At 43.7% G+C, this 21,749-nt stretch overlaps 2 protein-coding genes across 3 annotated transcripts in view; one reads left to right on the top strand and one right to left on the bottom strand.

Annotated features, from left to right (window-relative positions):
• gfra1b (gdnf family receptor alpha 1b) overlaps positions 1–21,749 on the bottom strand; it is a 285,858-nt gene that overhangs the window by 9,379 nt on the left and 254,730 nt on the right. For both annotated transcript variants that reach the window (XM_041210296.1, XM_041210297.1), the window contains exons 5-7: positions 16,220–16,329; positions 13,700–13,834; positions 12,285–12,472 (exon numbers count right to left, since the gene is read on the bottom strand). In XM_041210296.1, the coding sequence (XP_041066230.1) occupies positions 12,285–12,472; positions 13,700–13,834; positions 16,220–16,329 (433 nt within the window). The remainder of the gene's footprint in view (positions 1–12,284; positions 12,473–13,699; positions 13,835–16,219; positions 16,330–21,749) is intronic.
• LOC121290113 (60S ribosomal protein L36-like) lies at positions 1,761–2,150 on the top strand. Its single transcript, XM_041210298.1, has one exon. It carries the CDS (start codon positions 1,792–1,794, stop codon positions 2,107–2,109), a length of 318 nt encoding a protein of 105 aa, XP_041066232.1. The 5' UTR covers positions 1,761–1,791; the 3' UTR covers positions 2,110–2,150.

The following is a 21,749-nucleotide window of genomic DNA, read 5'->3' as shown; positions in this document are numbered from 1 at the left end:
TTAAAGTCCAGTAAAGAAAAATGGTTATACGGTTCTTGAATGTTGATGACTTGGCTGGCTTTAGGCTTAATTTAGTGGTCCTTCTGATTCACTGCTGAGGCAGTTTAAAGATGTAGATGACAATTTATTTGTTCTTCTGAAGATAGCAGTTGCAGGCTTGAGTTATTTTTAAAGGCACACGATAAGTCAAAAGCAGCAGAAAGTTCGAAACTTGCAGGTTGTCTGGAGAGAGAGAGAGAGAACCCACTCAGGGTCTTGTTCCTTCAGCATCTCAGTTGCTTATCCTCATCTTCAGAGTAAACATGTGCTTAAACACACAAAGGATTGGCTTTTCTCATGACTCTTTCGCTATAACTGCCCAAAGACCCAAATATGGTTGTGGCTAGTGTATTCCAATTATATTTTGATTGTGTCATGGCTGGAAATTCCTCTCTCAGCCAGGGTCCCAGTGTCCAAGTAAATATGTCTAATAGTTTGTCTTCACCCAGCTGAGTACCCAGTAGATTGTCTGGATGCCTTGCTAATGGGAAAGGAGGTGGCCCACATTCATACTCCTTCATGGCAATTGTTTCTGATGAGGATTTGCAGACAGATTTGCTCCACTTAATGACCTTGGAATGTAGAAGGTATGGTGACGCAAATGTGAAGCTATTGTTGACTGTGATCGCGAGTCCTTGGAATATGTCTTTAGCCTTTTTAACAATTCAATTAGGGGTTTCCAGTCAATAAATTCATAGCCATTTTTCATAAAGCATGGTTTCATAACAAGGTATTTTGAGAATGTAACTAGTAGGGTAGATAAAGGGGAACCTTTAGTATACCTGGATTTCCAAAAATATTTGATAAGGTGCCACACAAAAGGTTAATATACAATCTAAGGGCTTATGGAGTTTAGAGTGATATATTAGGATGGAAAAAGAATTGGTTAACGGTCAGGAAACAAAGAGTAGACATAAAATGGGGCATTTTCAGGTTGGCAGGCTGTGACTAGTAGAGTATTACAAGGTTCAGTGCTGGGGCCTCAGCTATTTACCAGATATATTAATGACTTAGACGAAAAGCCAGAGAGTAATGTATCTAAGATTGGTGTTGATACAAAGCTAGGTAGAAATGTAAGCTGTGAGGAGGACACAAGGCTACAAAGAGATATAGGCTGGGATTCTGTTGGGCTGATGGGGGTCTTGCCCATTGGTTCTCTGACCGGTGGGGAACTCCCGTCAGTTCCATTGGTGGGGGGGGGGGGGGGTGGTAGGAGTCAAGTGTGGCCACTGTCAGGCCATTCCTGGGATTAAAGTCCCCAGTGGCAGAAGTCCTGCTTGCCAAGAGCTGCTGGCCAATCTGTGGCTGGCAGCTCCTCAAGCCACCAGCACCAGTGAGAGCAGGAGCTTCTGCCAGTAATGCACCCACCAGAAGCCCTGGATCATTGTGTGAGCCCAGACCAAAGGTGAATGATGGTGAGTTGGGGGTTACGTGTGGAAACCATGGGAGACAGGGGGCAGGGTTGTGGCTTTCAGTGTCCCCCCCCTTCTTGATGCTAGGTCCCTCAATCGAGCACTGAGTGTTTGTGAACGAGGGACGCTCCCCTCACCTTACAGGGTTTGCTTGGCAGCCTCCTGAGAGTGCGGCCCTCATTAAATCCTTGAGCAGCCACTAAATTGCAATGGGGTCAGGGATAATGGGTGTTAATTGGCTCATTAATGAGCCTAATTGACATCTCACAGCTGGCTACCTTTATTGCAAGGGGATTGCAGTACAACTTTCTGGTCCCGGCGCCATAACGAGGGAGCAGACATGGCGATCAGGTATCCTATGGCAGTTGGCCTGCACAAAGGTCATCCCGTCACCAAGAATGAGACTGGCCCAAGGCAGTGCCGTAGAAGAGGGCGCCTAACCAAGCACACCAAGTTTGTCAGAGATCTGATCCGTGAGGTCTGTGGTTTTGCTCCCTATGAAAGGCGTGCAATGGAATTGCTGAAGGTCTCTAAAGACAAGCGTGCACTCAAATTCATCAAAAAGAAAGTTGGCACTCACATCTGTGCAAAGAGGAAGAGAGAAGAACTCAGCAATGTGCTGGCAGCAATGAGAAAGGCAGCTGCGAAGAAAGATTGATCTGTACAAAGTTGCTACCATTAAAGTTATTTCAAAATTAATAAAGAAGCCTTGCTACATTTGTGCAGGACCTCCATGAGACCACACCAGGATTATTGTGTGCACTTTTGGTCTCCATATTTAAGGAAGGATATACTTGCATTGGAGGAGGTACAGTGAAAGTTCACTAGATTAGTCCCTGGGATGAGAGATTTGTCCTATGAAGAGAGGCTGAATAAATTGACATTACATTCTCTGGAGTTTAGAAGAATAAGAGATAGTCGTAGTGTAATATACAAGATTCTGAAGGGGTTTGACAGGTTGTTTCTGCTGAGTGGGGAATCTAAAACATTAGGGCACTGTCTCAGGATAAAGGGACAATTACTTAGGATTGAGATGAGGAGAAATTTCTTCAATCTACCCCAGAGGGTTGTAGATGCTGGATCATTGAATATGTTTAAGGCTGGGCGAGATAGATTTTTGGTCTCTCAGGGACTCAATGGATATGGGGAGTGGGCAGGAATGTAGGGTTGAAGCCCAAAATCAGACATAATTATGTTAAATGGTAGAGCAGGCTTGATGGGCTGTATGGTCTATTCATGCTTCTATTTCTTGTGTTCTTGTATTTGGTTCTGACATCAAGCTGTTGAGGCCAGCAGGAAAAAACCTGCCCTATAGGCCGGCATTGAAAGCTAATGTGAATTCCAAGCAAGGACTGAGAGAAGTTTAAGGTAAGATTTCCTAGTCACAGTGCTCCCCCAATGGTGCCCCATTATTCCAAATGTAATCACATCAATTCACAACAAAAGGGCAGAACAATTTATTTCAACTTAATGTCAAATAGTCTTGTGATGTATCAACATATGATTACACTTATTAAATACAGAAACTGAACTGGACTAGCCATGTAAATACTGCAGCTACAAGAGCAGGTGAGAGCTCCAACAACACTCAAGAAGTTTGATACCATCCAGGACAAAATGCCTGCTTGACTGGCATTCCATCTACAAACATTCACTCCCTCTACAAACATTCACTCCCTCTACCACATACACACAGTGGCAGCAGTACCTGCAAGATGCACTGCAGGAACTCACCAAGGCTCCTTAGACAGCACCTTCCAAATCCACGATCACTACCATTTAGAAGGACAAGGGCAGCAGACACATGGCAACACCACCACCTTCAAGTTCCCCTCTGTTATGTTCCTTCTATCGGATTGCTTTGCTCAGCAAACATAGTTGCACGCCTATCTACCAGTGAGTGAGTTGGTAAACAATATCCCGCACACGCAGAGATCTATATAAGATGAAACACACGCAGTTTATTGATACAAGTAATAGAGCACTGACATGTGTGCTTCTCAGACCAGACTCTATTCTAAATTATTGATTAACATTGTAGCCCACACTACACAGCAATTGGGTAATCCTGTCACATGGTCAATCTGCTCACATTCTCTTAAAAGTGTATTGCACCTCAGATTACCACATTCCTCCTCCTTTACTTGAAAGTACAATTTACTATCTTTACAATATATCATCTATTTTCATAAATAAACTATTTACAAATTGAGTCTCCCTGGAGGCTTCTTCAAACACATCGAATGTTGCAGTTCTATGAGTTTGGATGGTTTATTTGAGGCCTCCCTTTCAGGAGTCATCTGTCACTAGGATCTCCAGTAGGAACCTGTAAATTTGTTTCTTCAACCCTTTCTGGCTCAATGGATTCTACAGGTACTTCCAAAGTAAGGGGAGTTCCTTCTACATGTGGTGCAGACTCCAGTGGGAATGCTTTTACCCTCTTTTGGGCCCAATTGCATGCACTCCTGCTACCCCTCCCCTCTAAGTTTGACAGTATAAGGGCAACTGTCAAGGTTCTCAAAATCAGGATGTTGGCAAAGCTAAATTCAACATGGTATGATCAGCCTCCTGTTGTGTCTTCTTTTGATGGACTTTCTTCTTGGCAGCGGTGACTTTAATATTGGCCTTCTTTTCAAGTTCCCTTATGGCCAGACTAGGCTTAGGTATAAGCTCAATTTTAGTAAACTTGGTGGTTGAGTCTTCCAGCATTTCCTCATCTGTCAGCTCCTTTAAAAACTCAGTGGTCTCTATTTTTAAAGATTCTTGGCTTTCACATAGCTGATTCTCCAGCTCCTCCATTTCTTTTTTACATTTGTTAGTTGTTTCTTGGAGAATTAAGTATTATTGTGTTTTCTCGGTTAATTTATTCTTCATCTCGGCCAGAGATATGCTGAATTCTTTCTGTTCTTCCTCATACCTTTTTAGTAGTACAAATTGGTATCTGAGGGAATCTAGCAATATGTGGAAGTCCTTCAGCAGGTTTTCTTTTTCTTTTTGGAGGTTACTGACTTCAACTCAAACTCTGTCCTGAGGCATCACCTCTACGAGTTCCTTTTGTTGAATCTTTACATACTCCATTTTCCAAACAGCAACATTTCCTGCTTCTGATTGAGATCCCAGTAGTTTCTTAAGATCGATCTCTCTTAACCAGTTCCTTCCGAGGACATTCGATCCTCTGCCTGCTATCACTATTAGGGGTAGGTTAACAGACTGATTTCTATATTTTACTGAACCTTGCATATATCTCTTACTCGTATGTCTTCACCAGTATACGTCTTTAATTTAGCATCTGAATTTTCTAGATTTAATGAGTGATCTCCTCCATTCAGATATTTGAACATATGTTCCCACATAACTGTTGTGGATGCCCCTGCATCCACCTCCATTCTGATGGGTTTCCCGTTGATTTCCACTGTCACATAGATTGGCACTGTGTTGCCCATTTTTAAGTTGCGTAGTGAGTAAATATCTAATTGCTTTTTTCTGGTTCCTTTATTATGTGGATTTCACAATTTCTATCTTTTTGCTTAAAATTTTGTCTCAATCTGCCTTTACAATATCACATAATGTGCCCTTTATGATTGCAGTAGAAACACTTGATTCTTTTAAATTGTCATTCGCTTGCAGGCTGACTGGTTCCATTTCTGCTGTTATTATTGTGGGATTTCTCTGTTAACCCATTGCTTTTTGCTGGTCTGTCAATGGTGGCTGTTTCCCGCCTTTCCGTGGAGCCCTGTGCTTTCACACTATTTCTAACCGGTGCTTCCCTCCTGACGCAAAGGATGGTGCCATTTTGTGCTCACTTGATTGCTTCTGAATCTCTGGCTGTGCACTCCATTGTGAGCCCCAACTCCAGCGCCTTGTTGAAGTCTAACTTCGTTTCAGACAACAACCTTTTTTGAATGGCGTCTTCATTAATCCCACATACTAATTGGTCTTTTAACATGTCAGTTGTTTTAAGGCTGCTACATCACAAGTGACTGTCTCTCCATGGGCATGACACCTCAAATTGAATTTAAAATGCTGTGTTGTTACCGAGCATTTCGGCTGAAAGTGGCTTTTCACAAGATTTACCAACTCATCAAAGCTCTTGGAATCTAGGGCGTTGGGTGCCGTTAGGCTACGAAATAGGCTGTATGTTTTACTGCCACATGTTGATAAAAGGATCGCCTGCCTCTTCTCCTCATTGGCCAAAAAGAACGCTCAATATAATGTGACCAGTCATCGGTGGTCTGATCAAACGGTTCGATATGGCCAAACTATGGCATACTGGAGGAAGGTAACTTCAACAGCTATGATGAAGGCTGTACTTACAATCGACTTGCAAGGTACAGCTGACTTACTTCTGTTGAATTTCTGCGGCTTTCTTTGGTGTCATTGACTGATCATGTTTTTCCTCGTCGCCTGTTGTTATGTTCCTTCTGTTGGGTCACTTTGCTCAGCAAACATAGTTGCACACCTATCTACCAGTGAGTGAGTTGGTAGACAATATACTGCAGACGCAGAGATCAATATAAGTGGAAGCATATGCTGTTTATTAATACAAGGCACAGAGCACGAACATGTGTGCTTCTCAGACCAGACCATACTCTAAACTACTGATTAACATCAAAAACAAAAACAGAATTACCTGGAAAAACTCAGCAGGTCTGGCAGCATCGGCGGAGAAGAAAAGAGTTGACGTTTCGAGTCCTCATAACATTGTAGCCCGTGCTACACAGCAATTGGGTAATACAGTCATGTGGTCAATCTGCTCACATTCTCTTAACGGTATATTGCACCTCAGATTACCACACCCTCCAAGCCACTCACCATCCTGATTTGGAAATATATCGCTGTTCCTTCACTGTTGCTGGGTCAAAATCCTGGAACTCCCTCCCGAAAAGCACTGTGGATGTGCCTACACCACATGGACTGCAGCGCTTCAAGAAGGCAGTTCACTACCACCTTCTCAAGTACAATTAGAGATGGGCAACAAATGCTGGCCTAGCCAGTGATGCCCACATCCCATGGATGAATAAAAAGGTTTTCTGCTTCTAATTTAAATTTTGCTGTGATCATCATGCAAACCAAGTGAGTCTTATTCTATTAGAATAACTAGAATGACCTGTCAGTTTGTAATATCTTGTGTTCTCTAAAATACTCTTTGATTTCACTTTCAGTTTGTAATCATTTCTTGCTATAAAGTAATGTGATTCAGGTTCCCATTAGTTTTAATAGGAATTCAACAAGAGGCTTTTATGTGGTTTTTAAGTAAATAATTCACTTGTATTATACTGTATAGCCTCTGAGAAGTCCGAGTAGAGATCTTGAAAACATGTTTCTGTTATTTTGTGAGTGTTCTTACTGAAACAAATGAAAATACTCTGTTGGCATCACTGAGCCAACTTTAACAAGCTAGAGTATCAGCTGGAGGTGGTGCTTAATATGTCAGAATAGCTTTTATGTTTGAATATTACTGTTCTTGAGAAAAGAAATTGGTATTCTTGCCACTGGTGTGTGCACAACCCAATTTTGGATTCCACTCAATGCACAACAAGCTTTTCAGTCCATTTAGACTTCAAGGGAATGCCACTTCAGCTCAGCAGTCTTAAGATTTTTGTTTAAATAATTATTTTAATGTTTGCTTTTTATTTTTCTTTTACCAAGGCTATAAGGTTACATTTATTACTGATTTGTAAATAATGTAATTGTTACCGCTGGACCACTAGCTTTACCTTTTTATCACCAGGACTATTGTTGTGCTGTTTGATTGCTTGTCTGACTCATATCAAGTTGCAAGATTCCTGCAGCTCAACATTAGCAAGTCTGATCTCACCAAAAACATTGCACTTCAACCTTTATTCCCATCCCTTTTCTTGGATGCACACACGGGCTGAAAGACGTCTATATGCTGCTCAGATCAGAGTTGAGCTTGAAATTCTACATCGGCCCATCACCAACAATGATTACTTTCAACTCCAAGCTCAGCCATCTTGTTTGCAGGCATACGGGGAGGAAAATGCAGGGGTGTGGGTTCAATCGGATTGTTCTTTCAAAGAACCATTCTACAAGACCCATTCTACGTAACTCTACTTCATCCAGAATCCGCCACCTGCATTTTTTGCCACAGTTAATTCCATTCACCTATCACGTGTCCTTGCCAACCTTCACTGCCTTCTCATCTCCCAGGACATTGATTCAAAATCCTCCTTTCTCATTACAAATTCCTTCATGATCCTACTTCACCCTCTGAAACCTTACTGAGTCATATGTCTCTGTTCACATCTAACTCCTTGGCCCTGCCTTCAGTCTTTTCCCTATTCCTGGATGGAGGTCTGACATCTCCCACTTTGGGACATTCTTGCAGTGTTAAAGGGTCTTTAAAAGTATAAATTGTTAGAGCATTATGGTTCAAACCTAGATTTAGTTTTGAAAAAGTAAAGGCAGTCGTCTTCCTTTTCTACCTGTTATTTTCTCAACAGTAGAAAGAAACTGAAGAATAGTTGATATTTGTCATGAAATGAAGTGCACTGCAGTGGTAAAGAATTCCCTGCCAACTGCCCACCACCCTCCCCCCCGCCCCCCACCCCCCCATCCCACCACTATGAATACTCTAACTTATTGGAATATATTCTTTTTTTAAAGCTGTAATTATAGATTCAATATATACAGTTGCTTCTGTAATTTGATGAATATTTAATACAAAATGCTATTTTCTGTTTTGTTTTTAGTTGAATTCTATAGCAATATTAATTATTTTTCTTTTGGATGACCACACATGGCTACCAATATTTATACTGCAATTTTTATGTAACTGAATATCACTCAGTATAAATGTTTTATAGTGAATATATAACAAATACAGTCTGAGTGCCAACCATCAATCATGCCGGAGATGGCCAAGGGGCTGAGCCCTGCCTGCTTGGACTGAGTGCCTTGAGGCTCAAGGGCCACAACTCAGAAGTGCTCTGCCAGGTGCTCCTCAGCTGGGGTTGGCCAGGCTGCAATGGCGCTGCATGTACAGAGTGGACTAATCAATGCTCCTCTGTTGTTTCAGGGGAAGACTGCCCACAATATAGAAAGCTCGTAGACCAGCGGAGGTCCCACTAGACTCCTAATCTTTTCGAGGTGCCCTGGAGCAAGATGCCCTGGAACTTGAAAGCCAGCGAGGGTGCCAGACGAAGATAAGAGTGTGGTGCACAGAGGTGAGAATTTCGGCTTGTGCAACCATTCTAGTGTAGCCTTTTCATTGATGTGAGCCTCGAACCTGGAGTCCCCATTGATCATTGGAAGACATCATGATGCTGATCTCCATTGTCTCAAAGGGTTTCTGGCATGCACAGTAACAGTGTGATGACTTTAACCAATGGCATGCCTTTCTTCTCCCTTTTGGGTTTGCCAGTAGGCATTTGATCTCCAGACCCCGAAGGGCCACCCCTGATGCTGGAGGACCATCGGGCATCATTTGCACCTGTGTCACACCTATTCTCTGAAGCAGGCACCAGCGCAGATACCAGCACTTTGGTGGGCATTAGAGCGGCCGCTATTCATCGGTGCACATTTATGAGGGCACTTCACAGTCGTTTGAGGTGCAGGCAGAGGCAGAGAGTGCCCAGGGCGACGGCAGTTGGAGGACTGCTGGGGACCAGGGTGATGCTCAGTCGAAGGTTGATAATGAGCCTCTGGAGTCATCCATTAGGCAGCAGATGCTGGATGTCCAGCGAGATGTGCAGGAGGATCTGGTAGGAATCCATGAGGATCTACATGCCATGGTCTCCGTGATGGAGGAGTCCATGGGGAGCATGAGCACTGCATTGACCGTCACAGCCGAGCGCATTGCCTTCTCCATTGAGAGACTGGCAACACTCATGGAGAGGCAGCTCCAGGGACAGAATGAGGGGTTCCTGGGGTTGCGCTTGGACCTGCAAGCCCTCACACAGGCACTGATCTCAGTTGGTCAATGTCAGTGTGGGAGATGGATGAGACACCCAGTATCCCAGCTAGATGCCCGCCCATCAATGGTGAGCAGGGAGGTCCACAGCGACCTCACGTTGGCGCATGAGCTGCATGTTGTCTCTGTGGGCTCCTCTCAGGGTGCTCTGGATGACGGCAGCAGCTCCTCCGCTCCTCCGCCAGTGACCATGGCATCTGATGAGGCTGCAGCAACAGGGGAGATGCCAGCTGTGCCACTGGCTGCTCCATCCCAGGCGGGGCCAGCAAAGGCTCCACTGGCCAGAGTATGACCCCCCCAAGGTCATCAAGGCCAACAAGACAGCAGAGTCAGCAGACTGCCTGCAATGCTGGTGCCAGCGACGGGGGAGCACCTAGACATAGCACTTGCAAACATAAATTAAAGGCAACATCAGCACAAGAGGGACAGATCACGGATGATTTAATGTTAATTTTTGTTAACTTTTAGTTTACGGGTCAGATGTTGAATACCAGAAACGTTTCTGTTAAGATTATTGAATTGTCGGAATGACATAAATTGTGTTTTTGTCTTCATGGCCTGAGCGTGCTTCACCTTTTTATTTCATTGGTGCAGGGAATGCCAGTATGTAATGTTGGACATAGGTGGCTCTGAACTTTGTTGCACAGGCGGAGTGCTCTGTGTTCAAATGAAAGGGTCTTTTCAGACATCCGGGATGGAGGCAGCAGCCCTGGCATACATTTGAAGCTGATCTTTGCTAACCTATTTGAAGGAGCATTGAATCAAGGCGTCCTTGGTGTCCCTGCCTCTCTGTAGGTTACTGAGATCTGGCTCCATGCCCTCAGCTTTCTTCTCACCATGCTCAACTTCGGACTCATCATCTGGCCTGTGCAGCTGTATCAAGATCCTCCTCCTTGCCAGTGCCAGATTGCGGAGAGCGCTGCACGCAGCCACGATCAGTGACACACGCTCTGGGAGGTATTGTAGTGCACCCCTGAATGGTTCAGGCATCAGAAGTGCATCTTGAGAAGACCTATGGTCCTCTCTACCGCTGTCTTTGTGGAGGCATGACTCATATTGCACCGCCTCTCTGCCTCTGTTCTTGGGTGTCGGAGAGGCGTCATGAGCCACTTCATCAATATATAGTCCTTGTCACCCAGCAGCCATCCATCCAGTTGGGCTGGAGCACTGAAGAGCCTCGGCACCTGGGAGTGTCTCAAGATGTAGGTGTCATAGGAGCCACCAGAGTACCTTGCACAGACTTGCAGATCCTGCACCCTGTGATCACACACTATCTGCACGTTCATGGAGAGAAATCCCTTTCTGTTGATGAAGGCATCCGGCTGACACGCTGGCGCCTTGAAGGCCACATGTATGCTGTCGATGGCACTCTGGACACGGGGGAACCCAGCAATCGCTGCAAAGCCTTTGGCTCACTCTGCCTGGCTGGCCTTATCCGTAGGGTAAAGAATAAAGGTCAGTATCCTGCCTGAACAGAATTTATGTCACCAGCTCAACACAAATGTGGACAGCTGTTTGGGAGATTCCACACAGATCCCCCACTGACCCCTGGAAAGAGCCGGGTGCATAGAAGTTGAGGATCACTGTGAACTTCAGAGCCATTGGCATGGGATGTCTACCCACAAAATCGGAGCTGACCTCAGGCCCAATAACCTGGCAAATTGAGGTCATGCTCTCCCTTGAAAGGTGGAGCCTCCTTTGGCATTGCACCTTGGACAGATTGAGGTAGCTGCATCGGCGCATGTAAACCCTGGCAGCAGGATAGTGGTGTCAACTGCAGCCCCTTCCGCTTTAGACTACCTGCTGGCCCTGCGTGCCTTGTGCCTATGCCTCTCCTCCCACAGGTTGCTCCCCTGGATGCTGCATAGAGGCACTCAGCCTTCCCTCCCTTCTGCCCCTCTCTTCCTCCTCAAATGAGGTGCCTCCAACAGAGACCACAATCCCCACTACCATGGTAAGGGAAGGCTGTCTGATACCTGAAAGGGTCCACACTGTCTGAATCCTCTGGGGGCCTGGCAGACAGCAATGAGCCCTGAAATGAAGCCTTGAAATGCTAAGAATGAAGCCCCGAACAGAGTTGAGGTGGCCAGATGCCAATAAGCAACCAGCTGCAAACTATCTCCAAAACTCCTCACTACTCACACTGGTGATGCTGCTGACCCTTTTTATCCTGCCCTTGGATGAGGTTTATGAAAATGTTGGCTGGCCACCTGTCTATTTTGCCTGTGTGATGAACAGAAAATTGCAGGGGCAAGGAAAAATCACAGTCAATTGGACTATTAAGAGCCTTAAGTGGCCACTTAATTAATAGCTGGCACTGCTCTGGCACCCGCTCTGGCACCCGCGCGTGTCCACTGAGCAAAATAGCGCAATGATGTCAGGATGCCCACCCGACGTCATCGCACACTATTTTATTCCCGTTAGGGTCGGACGCATGCACGCCCATGCGGTGAAAAATTCTGCCCAATGTTTTATTTAACCCGGCTTCAAGTCTCACAATAACTGTCACACTGGAATAGAAATAAATAGTATTATGATCAACTGGCTAGTCTTCAGCTATCGAATTAGTCTTCTGCACTGAGAGTTATAACAGCAATCAAGTGACATTTTTGTTTCTCGTCCTTACACACAGTAGAGAAAAAAAAAATCTGTTGGCAACAGATCATTGCAGCTTGACAATGTCAGCTGCATTGTTAATACAGCTGCCAATTAAATCTAACAAGACAAGTTGACAAGCTATCTAATGTCTTGTGTTGGACCTTTAAAGTTTTAAGCCATAGATGTGAGGATGCTATTTCATGCTAATTAGTAAGTTATTTTTTCTCATTTCCTTGCCATGTTTAGCCTTGATAATCACGTAGAAATTGCTTGGTTCCTTTAGAGTTCTAGTAATCCCTTACCTGTAAATTTGCACATAAAGGAAAGACACTGTCATCATCTGCTGTGTGAATTTCATTGCCATAGCTCACTGACTCAGAATTATGCTGTGGTGTGTAGTTCTGTTTGGATGATGCTGTGGTCTGTGCAGGTGGCATTAACTGCCAAACATTCACATCAGTGCCATTACCAAATGCTTGTATGGCATTTTCTGTAGAATTAAACAAAGAATAAGATAATAAACTTATGCAATTACATAATTTCTAAATGACCATAGAAAAGAGATAGTTTAAGTGCTCAAAATATAATAACATTTATTTGAATTAAAGTAATTGAAACATAAAGAAGAGATCGCTTTAAGAATATAAATAGTTTAATAATAGTAAATGTCACCAAATTACATTTTACTGATGTAACATTGATGGGACAAGTGACATACATGGCATTCTTTGCATTGTCTATTTTTGCTCCTCCCCCACCCACAATTTTCCATTGCTGAGTTTCTTCCTTCAGCTGTGGTGCTAGACAGGATTACAGATGAACTACATTCCACTTTGTCTCACCAATGGAGATGGTGGCTTTTGTTGTGATTGTTATTAACAGGCCTCCAATACCTCACCCAAATGTCATTCTTTGTACATTGCCATCGCAGCTAAGCACAGCCTTCTCCCAACCCACGGTCACATGTTCATGCTTTCCGACAAGTCACTGGGCAATGATAATAGCAAAATGGACAATTCTTTATCTGTCTAACACAGGGATACGGAAATCAATTATAGCATCCCACTGTGGCAACATCAGCATAAATCAAGGATCAGAATTGGGACCTTCCTGACTGTATGACTCAGCATTCACTATATATGCATCTATCTATTGACCAAAAAGAAAGACTCATATTTGTACCAAAAAAATCTAAAAACAAATTTAAAACTCAACAATATCATGTTTTTTGACACCTTACTTAATGATTGAGATTTATTGATTTATTTGAGAGAAATTAAACTTCACTGAAACCATGTATTGTAGCTATTTTGATATATAAGTAAATAGATAAGTATATATAGTCTGAATACTTTTTATATCTATCTCATAATAGATGTAATATCTATGTATGTTTCTGTTCTGATTCTGTTTTTGTGCATGTAGATACACGTTGTATATTAGTGCGTAGATTTATGAATGATGCTTGGTCTCATTGTTAGTTTTAAATACAGGTTTGAGGGGGCAAACCTCAAAAAGGACAGAGTCCAACAGAAGTATTTCTATCCAGAAGAGTTGAAAAGTTATGGTACTTTCCAATACATTAGACAATATAATGTAAAATGTGTATATTGATGTGTCATCACATACACTAAACTACAGCATAAAGATGAAGTTAAATAAAATTAGCGCTTCCACAAAATCTATAAACCTGACTGTTGTGGATTGCTGAACTTACTGAAACATCGGTTGTCCTTGAAGAAATTGTGGAACTCATCGCACTCCTCCTTTTGGTTTCCACTTCCAATACAAGTGCACCATGGTGCCACACTGATGCCAGTGGAATCAATATAGTTTGGGGTGATGACAGTTCCTGTCAAGAGAAGCCAAGATCAAATTTAATGATCATTCATTGAACCAAACACAAACTGTTATATATTCTCAGATAAAACACTTTAGCTGTCACATCATAGTTACTCGAAAGGAAACATAATGATCAGAAATAACAAGAAATTGCTCACCCATTACTAGTTGTCGCTTTTCAGAGTCAAGCATCAATAGAGCCAAGCAAGATAAAAGGCAGCTTTGTGGAAAATTGGATAAGCCATCTTTCAAGCATTGTTATTCAATAATGGTTTTATGTTGAAAGTATAAGCAAAGTCTAACATAGATTTGAATTATACAAGTTACAACATGGAAGCAGGCCATTCGGCTCAACCAGATTGTCTCCTTTGCCTGTGAACAAATAGTTCTAATCGCATTTACCAGCCCCTCACCCAGTAATGAGGTAATTGTAAAGGCGATGGGCTGGATTTTGCGAGGGTAGCGGAGTTCTGGAGCAGAAGTGGGGCAACCCCACATCAGCAAGCAGCAGGATCGGGGGCCATATTTTGTCAGTGGCTGTCTCTGTGGCTACTATCCTGTTAAAGATGGCAGCCCACACCAAGAGCTGCCAACTCAACAGAAGGACTGCCAGCTCAGTAGCCTCAGCAATACCACCACAAGTCAATGGCTCAGATAGTGAAGCAGCCCGTGCCCATATGCAGCAAGACCTGGTTAACATTCAGGCTTGAGCTGATATTGGCAAGTAACATTTGTGCCACTCAAGTGCCAGACAATGACCATCTCCAGCAAGAGAGAATCTAACCACCTCCCCTTAACATTCAATAGCATTACAATTGCTGTATCCCCCACTATCAAAATCATGGAGATAACCATTGACCAGAAACTGAACTGGACCTGCCAGATAAATATATATTTTTTCTTTTTATTTGTTCATGGCATGTGGGCATCGCTAGCTAGGCCAACGTTTATTGCTCATCCATAATTGCCCTTGAGAAGGTGGTGGTGAGTTGCCTTCTTGAACTGTTGCAGTACATGTGGTGTAGGTATACCCACAGTGCTGTTAGGAGGAAGTTCCAGGATTTTGACCCAGCAACAGTGAAGGAATGGTGATATATTCCCAAGTCAGGTTAGTGAGTGGCGCAGAGGGGCGCTTGCAGGTGGTGGTGTTCCCATGTGTCTGCTGCCCTTGTCCTTTTAGATGGTAGCGGTTGTGGGTTTGGAAGATGCTGTCTAAGAAGCCTTGGTGAGTTCCTTCAGTACATTTTGTAGATGGTACACACTGCTGCCACTGTGTATTGGTGGTGGAAGGAGTGAATGTTTGTGGATGGGATGCCAATCAAGTGGGCTGTTACATCCTGGATGGTGTCAAGCTGCTTGACCACAACAATAGGTCAGAGGCTGGGAATTCTGTGGTGAGTAACTCCCCACTCCTGACTCCCCTAACTCTGTCCGCCATCTACAAGGCACAAGTCAGGAATGTGATGTAATGCCCTCCGCTTGCCTAGATAAGTGCAGCTCCAACAATGCTCAAGAAGCTTAGCATCATCCAGGAGAAAGCAGCCTACTTGATTAGCACCCCATTCGCCACCTTCAACACTCCCACCACCGCCGACGCACAGTGACAGCAGTGTGTACCATCTACAAGGTGCACTGTAGCAACTCACCAAGGCTCCTTCAAAAGCATCTTCCAAACCCACTGGAGCTCAATGGGAGACCACCAGGATTTACCTGTCAGTCTCCCTACAAAGTGGCAGACTCTCCTGCCACTGGCAAAATGCCAGCAGAATTGGGAAGAGGCCCTTAACTGGCCACTTAATTGGGTGCCTAGGAGGGGTGGGCTCATCTGCCACCATCCCAGCTATTGGCAAAATGGCAAAGTGTTGGGAAGGTCTTGGGCACCCGTTGCCCTCACCCCTGAAAGATTCCCATGCCATTTTGCAAGCCTTCCAGCCTCCCAGTATGTCGGCAATGGGCTTGTAAAATTCTGACCAATGTTACGACTTGTCTGGGAGACCAAATCTAGGCGCTATAAATATAAGATCGTCATTAATAAATTCAATAGGACATGAAGAAGAAAACTTTTTTACTCAATATGTGATTAGAATATCGGGGAGGGAGTAGTTGAGGTAAATAGCATAGATACATTTGAGGGGAAGCTAAATAGGCATGCAAAAGAAAGGAATACATGAATATGCTTGTACAGTAAAATGAAGAGGGGTGCAAGGAGGCTCATTTGGAGCATAATCAACAGTGGGGACCAGTTGAGCCTAATGGCCTGTTTCTATGCCGTAAGCTCCATATAATTCTCCGTAATGCTCGTTTCTCTTCAAACACTTTACCTTCATCCGCTTATCCAATCTGATATTGAACATTGAATATTGAACACAAGATTACCCTCTCTTCTAAAGCTCACCTATGAGTCCTGAGTAAGCAAGTAAACAGGCTGCATAGTTCTGCCTCAAGCAGCCACTTGTAGAACGAGGTTCTGGCTGACAGTTTGTGATGAAATCTGCAAGCCGTGACCTGTTAAGAGAAAAAGCAAACAACAAATCATTAAATTAGCACATTAGCAGGAAAACAAGAGAAGTTTTTTGTCGTGGCAAAATAGCATTGGATGTTGAATATATAATTTCTTATAGTGTTATTGAAAAAATCTTTCCAGTGAGATTCACTTCTCATGAATATATTTACATCTATGTTCACTCCCTAATACAGAAACAATGGCCAGAACTTAATGCTCCCCCATTGCCGCATGCCTCAACTACATAGCGATTTTGGACTGGGGTGGGCAAGACCTTGGACAGGAAGCCCGTCCTTGGTGGAAGGATTTACCTGGTGTGGGGGAAGGTCGAAAATCACCATAGTTACATCTTGGGCGGTAGAGTTGGGGGTGGGGGTGGGGAGTGCGCCTTCATCAGAAGTCCCCTTCTGAAGTTGGGCACCCCCGTCTTAAGGTATGGTGGCTTCCAGACCTTCCTCTCTGCCCCAGCCTCTCCCCAGAAACCCCATTCGACCCCTTCACACCCACCCCCTCCGAGCCTTCGCTACCTTCCCTGCCCTGGGACCCCTTGAATTTACCTGGGCCCCCGTTCCCTGGACTTAGGCTCCGAATTCCTTCTGATCTTCCTATCTGTCCACTGCAGCAGTGTCGCTGCTGGGACTGGAGAGCTGCCAGCCAATCAGATGGGCTAGCAGCTCTCTAAGGTGGGACTTCCTCCTTAGTGAAGGTCGGAAGACCCACCTGCAGCCACTTAACACTCATTTGAGCGTGAACTCATTTGAGCGTGAAATGGCTGTGGGGCACTCAGAGTTGGTGGGGAACACTCGAATCACGGGAGGTGAAACCCCGCCATACAAAAAATTAAGGCCAAGGTCTTTAAAAAAAAATACACTGAGGGGTTGCTATTAACCACCCTTTCCCATGACAGGCTGGAGAGGGTAGAGATTTAAGAATGAAAAATTGTGACCCCCACACCGCCACCCCCACCAACCACCAACCAACACCGCGCCCCCCCCCCCACCTCCCACCAACCTGCTGAGTACACCTGCCCCCATTTTTACAGTTACAAGGCATGCTGATCTCCTGCTCCCTAGAGCCAGGGCACTTTATTATATTATTTAAATCAGGCTCCTATAGTACAGCTGGGAGCCTGATTCAGTCTTAATGCTTGGGTTTGGGAAGACAGGTAGCTAAAGGGAGATGGGGGAGGGCGGGTGGGGGTGTGAAGCTGGATCAAGCCAGTAAATATTTTTCCAGCTCTGTGAGCCAGGAGTAACTAGAGTGTTCCCCTGACCCGCAGGCCAGTTATGATCTTCTGCCAATTGTGTTCTCTCCTCTCTACTACAATTGACCAACAACCACCACCATGCCCTGACATTTGCCTAAATGCCTCCTGATTGCTGTACTCTGAGCCCCAATCTTTTCCAATTGTTCAGGACCATCCCCAACGATCCTGGCTGAGGCCATCTGCTGCAAGCTTTCCTGCCAACCCATCAATCCGGCCGGCTGCCAGGCGGCAAACTGAATTTAAAACATGATAATGTGATCGTCCATGTTTCCAAGATTTCCAGAAATTGCCCGCTGCAGCTACACTAACCTGCCTCCTATAAATATCAGGGCCAGCAGCTCTTGGTATGTATCTCTCTATAATATGGTTTCTGTATAGCTGCCAAAGGCAGCTTTATAGTGCAAATCTAAGGTATTTAGAAAGTAATGGCTTTTATGGTTTAAATAAATGTTTTATAACTGAAATAAATGAAAACTATCTGTCATTAAACTTTCAACTGAGAACTAATTAACTGATTTATCTATTTATATAATGGTCTTTAAAGTATTTGCCAGAATTCATACTTCAATATGTCATAAATACTAAATAAGGGAGAAAGAAGGTTGTTTTTGTTTGACCTGAAGCTGGAATTTATAACCACAGGTAATCTGAAAATAACCCCCACCAAAAGGCAATTAAACCTTATTTGTATTCAAATGTATTGATCCAATTGTCATGAGGAACATCCTTACTGTCTTTGCCTTTCTACCTTCCTCTACTCCTTTAAGATCCTTGTTAAAACCTTCCTCTTTGATCAAGATTTTGGTTATCTATTATCTCCTTTTGTGACTAGGTGTCAAATTTTGTTTAATAACACTTCTGTGAAAAGCCTTGGGGCATTTTACTATGTTAGAAGCACAATATAAATGCATGTTGTTGTGGGGAATGTTGAGCAGCAGCCTTAAATAAACAGGGCAGATTGAAAATTGCACAAATTACTATGCTGCCCTAAAGCTGTGGAAACCACTGGATTGCAATTTTAACCCACCCAGCTGAGCAGGCTGCAAGTTCAACTCACCCTAAACAGGTGGGATCCTTGTTTACATATGCATGTTAGGTTCTGACGATGTCATTGGGATCCATGAGCAAATATTACTACATGGCCTGAGTTGGAAGCAATGAGTTTCTTACTAAGCTAAACCAGCAATGCCAAGACTAGCTAGTAGAGGCCAAAAAAGGTCTTTTTTCAAAAAACTTATAGTTTTCCTTGTAAGTCTAAGAACAGCAAGAATGCTTTTCTGGCTTCCAGAAGGAACCTTTCATCTCCCTTGCTACCTTCTTGCTCCTACCCCGATCAGGGGTCTCCAGCCCAACCTGCCACATACTTGCTGTTTTCTGTGTGTTTCCTTGGCAGCAGTGTCTACAAGATGCACTGCAGCAACTCCTCGAGGCTTCTTGAAACCTATGACCTCTACCAGCTGGAACAACAAAAACAGCAGGCACATAACCTTAATGCACCACCATCTCCAAGATCTCCCCAAGTAGCACACCATCCTGATTTGAAAATATATGGCCAATTCATCATCATTGCTGGGTAAAAATCCTGGAACTTGCTTCCCTAGACAGTTTAAGAAGGTGGCTCACCATCACCATCACCTTCTCAATGGCAACTAGGGATAGGCAATAAATGCTAGCTTTACCAGCAACACCCACATCCCTTGAATGAATAAGAAAAAAGAACCAATTTTTCCTTCTCTACTTGTTCTCACCTGGCCTTTTCTCAGTGCTAGAACTGGGTTAACACTAACTTCCCGGAGGATTTTTGAGGTTAGAGGAGGTGGGATGGGGTGGGGGGGGTGGTGAGGTTGTGAAGGGAATTGAACCTTAGGATGAGAATTTTAAAATTGAGCCACGAACAAACAGGTTAGCAAGCGCAAGGGTGATGATAATGGGATTTGATGCTTTCTAGGATACAGGTGACAGAGCTTTGGATGAGCTCAAGATTATGGAGGGTAGAATATGGGAGGCTGGCCAGGAGAGCATTGAAATAGTTGAGTCTGAGGGTGACAAAAGTGTGCATGAGGGTTTCAGCAGCAGATGAACTGAGGTGAGGTGGGAGACCAACAATGGGCGGAATTTCAGAAATTTACAGTCCCGTCAAAGTCAATGGGCTTTTGTATGGCTCACTGAACTTTACGGCCCCGGCCTTGCTCCCCCCCCTCCCCACACCCCCCAGATGGGGCTGTAAAATTCCACCCAATATTATGGAGGTGTAAGAAAGCGGTTTTGATGTTGAAGAGGATATGGCTGGAAGCTCGGCTCAGGGTCAAGCAGGACATCAAGGTTACAAACTGTCTGGTTAGCCTTGAGGAAGTGGCCAGAGGGATGGAATTAGTGACTAGGGAACAGAGTTCATGGCGGGGCTAAAGACAACTTCTTCAGTCTTCACAATATTTGATAGTGGTGATGTAGAGCTGAATATAATCAATGTGCACCATTGCCAAATTCACATAAAGCTATAATTTGTAAATTTAATTAGGATCATTTCAGCACCGCAGAGAGCTTCACCCTGATTGGCAAAGTTTAAACATCGAGTTACAGGAAAGATGGGCAGAGATTTGGGAGACAAAAACATGTTTAATGGCTTGAGGGAAAGGCAAGGATGGAGATTGAGTGCTAGTTTTCAAGGACAGAAAGATCAGGGATGTCCTTTTAAGGAGTGGGGTAATAATGGCAGATTTGAAAGGGACTGGGACAGTTCATGAAGAGAGGGTGTGGTTTACAACATCAGCTAGCAAGGATGCCAAGCTGTTTTGTGGGAAGGGATGTGCCTTAAATCTATGGTTTCACATGTTGGAATTACTGTATGCCACCATGACATAAACATTTTTATTGTGAAAGGAACTCACAATGTTAATAGTTTCATTAAACTGAACAATTTGAGTTAGTAAGGGGGAGGTGCTGGCACAGTGGTAATGTCACTGGACGAGTCATTGAGAGGCCCATGCTAATTCTCCAGGGATATGGTTTCAAATTCCATCACAGTAGGTGGTGAAATTTAAATTCTATCTGGAATTGGAAGCTTGTCTCAGTAATGGCGACCGTGAAACTATCATCGATTGTCATAAAAACCATCTGGTTCACTAATGTCCTTTAGGGAAGGAAATCTGCCATCCTTACCCACTCTGACCTACATGTGAGTCCAGATCCATAGTAATGTGGTTGACTCTTAACTGCCCTCTGAAATGGCCTATCAAGTCACTCAGTTCAAGGGTAATTAGAGATGGGCAACAAACACTGGCCTTGTCAGCAATGATCACATCCCATGAAAGAATAAAAATAAGTATTCTTATGATGTACGATATACCAGAGGTACCAAATAATTTTCTATATTAATCACTTGATTTTAACCTAACCCACCTGTCAGGAATGGGGCAGTGTTGGATTGAGTGCCCAATTTATGTGCCAAATTAGATGCACCATTTCAATGGCGGCGACGTATAAAATGGGCGTCCAACCTGAACCCATTCTGTTCATGCCAGATGGGCTAGGTTACGATTGTGCCAATGCTTGCACTCACCATACAATACAAAGTAATGAACCAAAGTGAACAAAAATAATGTTTGGTGGAGCTGGAAATTCATAGAAAACTTTAATCATTTTGTGGGTACGTGTAAGGAACTTTTTCTTACAAACTGGCTAAAAAAATGTTGGTCTTACAATGTGAGGCAGCTAACAGGAAACAGATGGCTGGACCATTAAAAACTTTTGAAAAATGACTCCCTGCTTGGTGAGCAATACTTGTTATGAGAAAACTTAACTTACGTTAAGATTCAATAAGTTGTCCCTTCCAAAGAAACTACTTGAGCTTTAATAAGAGGAAACTAATTCTCAAAATTGAGTAAAGTGCATGTAAACAGCTATTTATTTCTTGGAAAAGATCAACAACAGGACAGAAAGCAGAGGATTAAAAAAGCAAACCATTAGACTGGAAGGATAAATATGCAGATAAACAACTGAATGCTGATGTAAGCTCCATTGTAACCATTTGTACAAAATTATAGTTCATATTCACTGCTCTTCCCAACTCCACAAGAAGGTATGTAAAGAAATATATAACATAACCTTCTGATGATGAGCTTCAAGGGCTCCTGTTTGGCTACAAAATGCCTGAGG

The sequence above is a fragment of the Carcharodon carcharias genome, chromosome 17 (genome assembly GCF_017639515.1).
Source record: "Carcharodon carcharias isolate sCarCar2 chromosome 17, sCarCar2.pri, whole genome shotgun sequence".
NCBI lineage: Eukaryota > Metazoa > Chordata > Chondrichthyes > Lamniformes > Lamnidae > Carcharodon > Carcharodon carcharias.
This window is presented reverse-complemented; position numbering and strand designations above follow the sequence as displayed.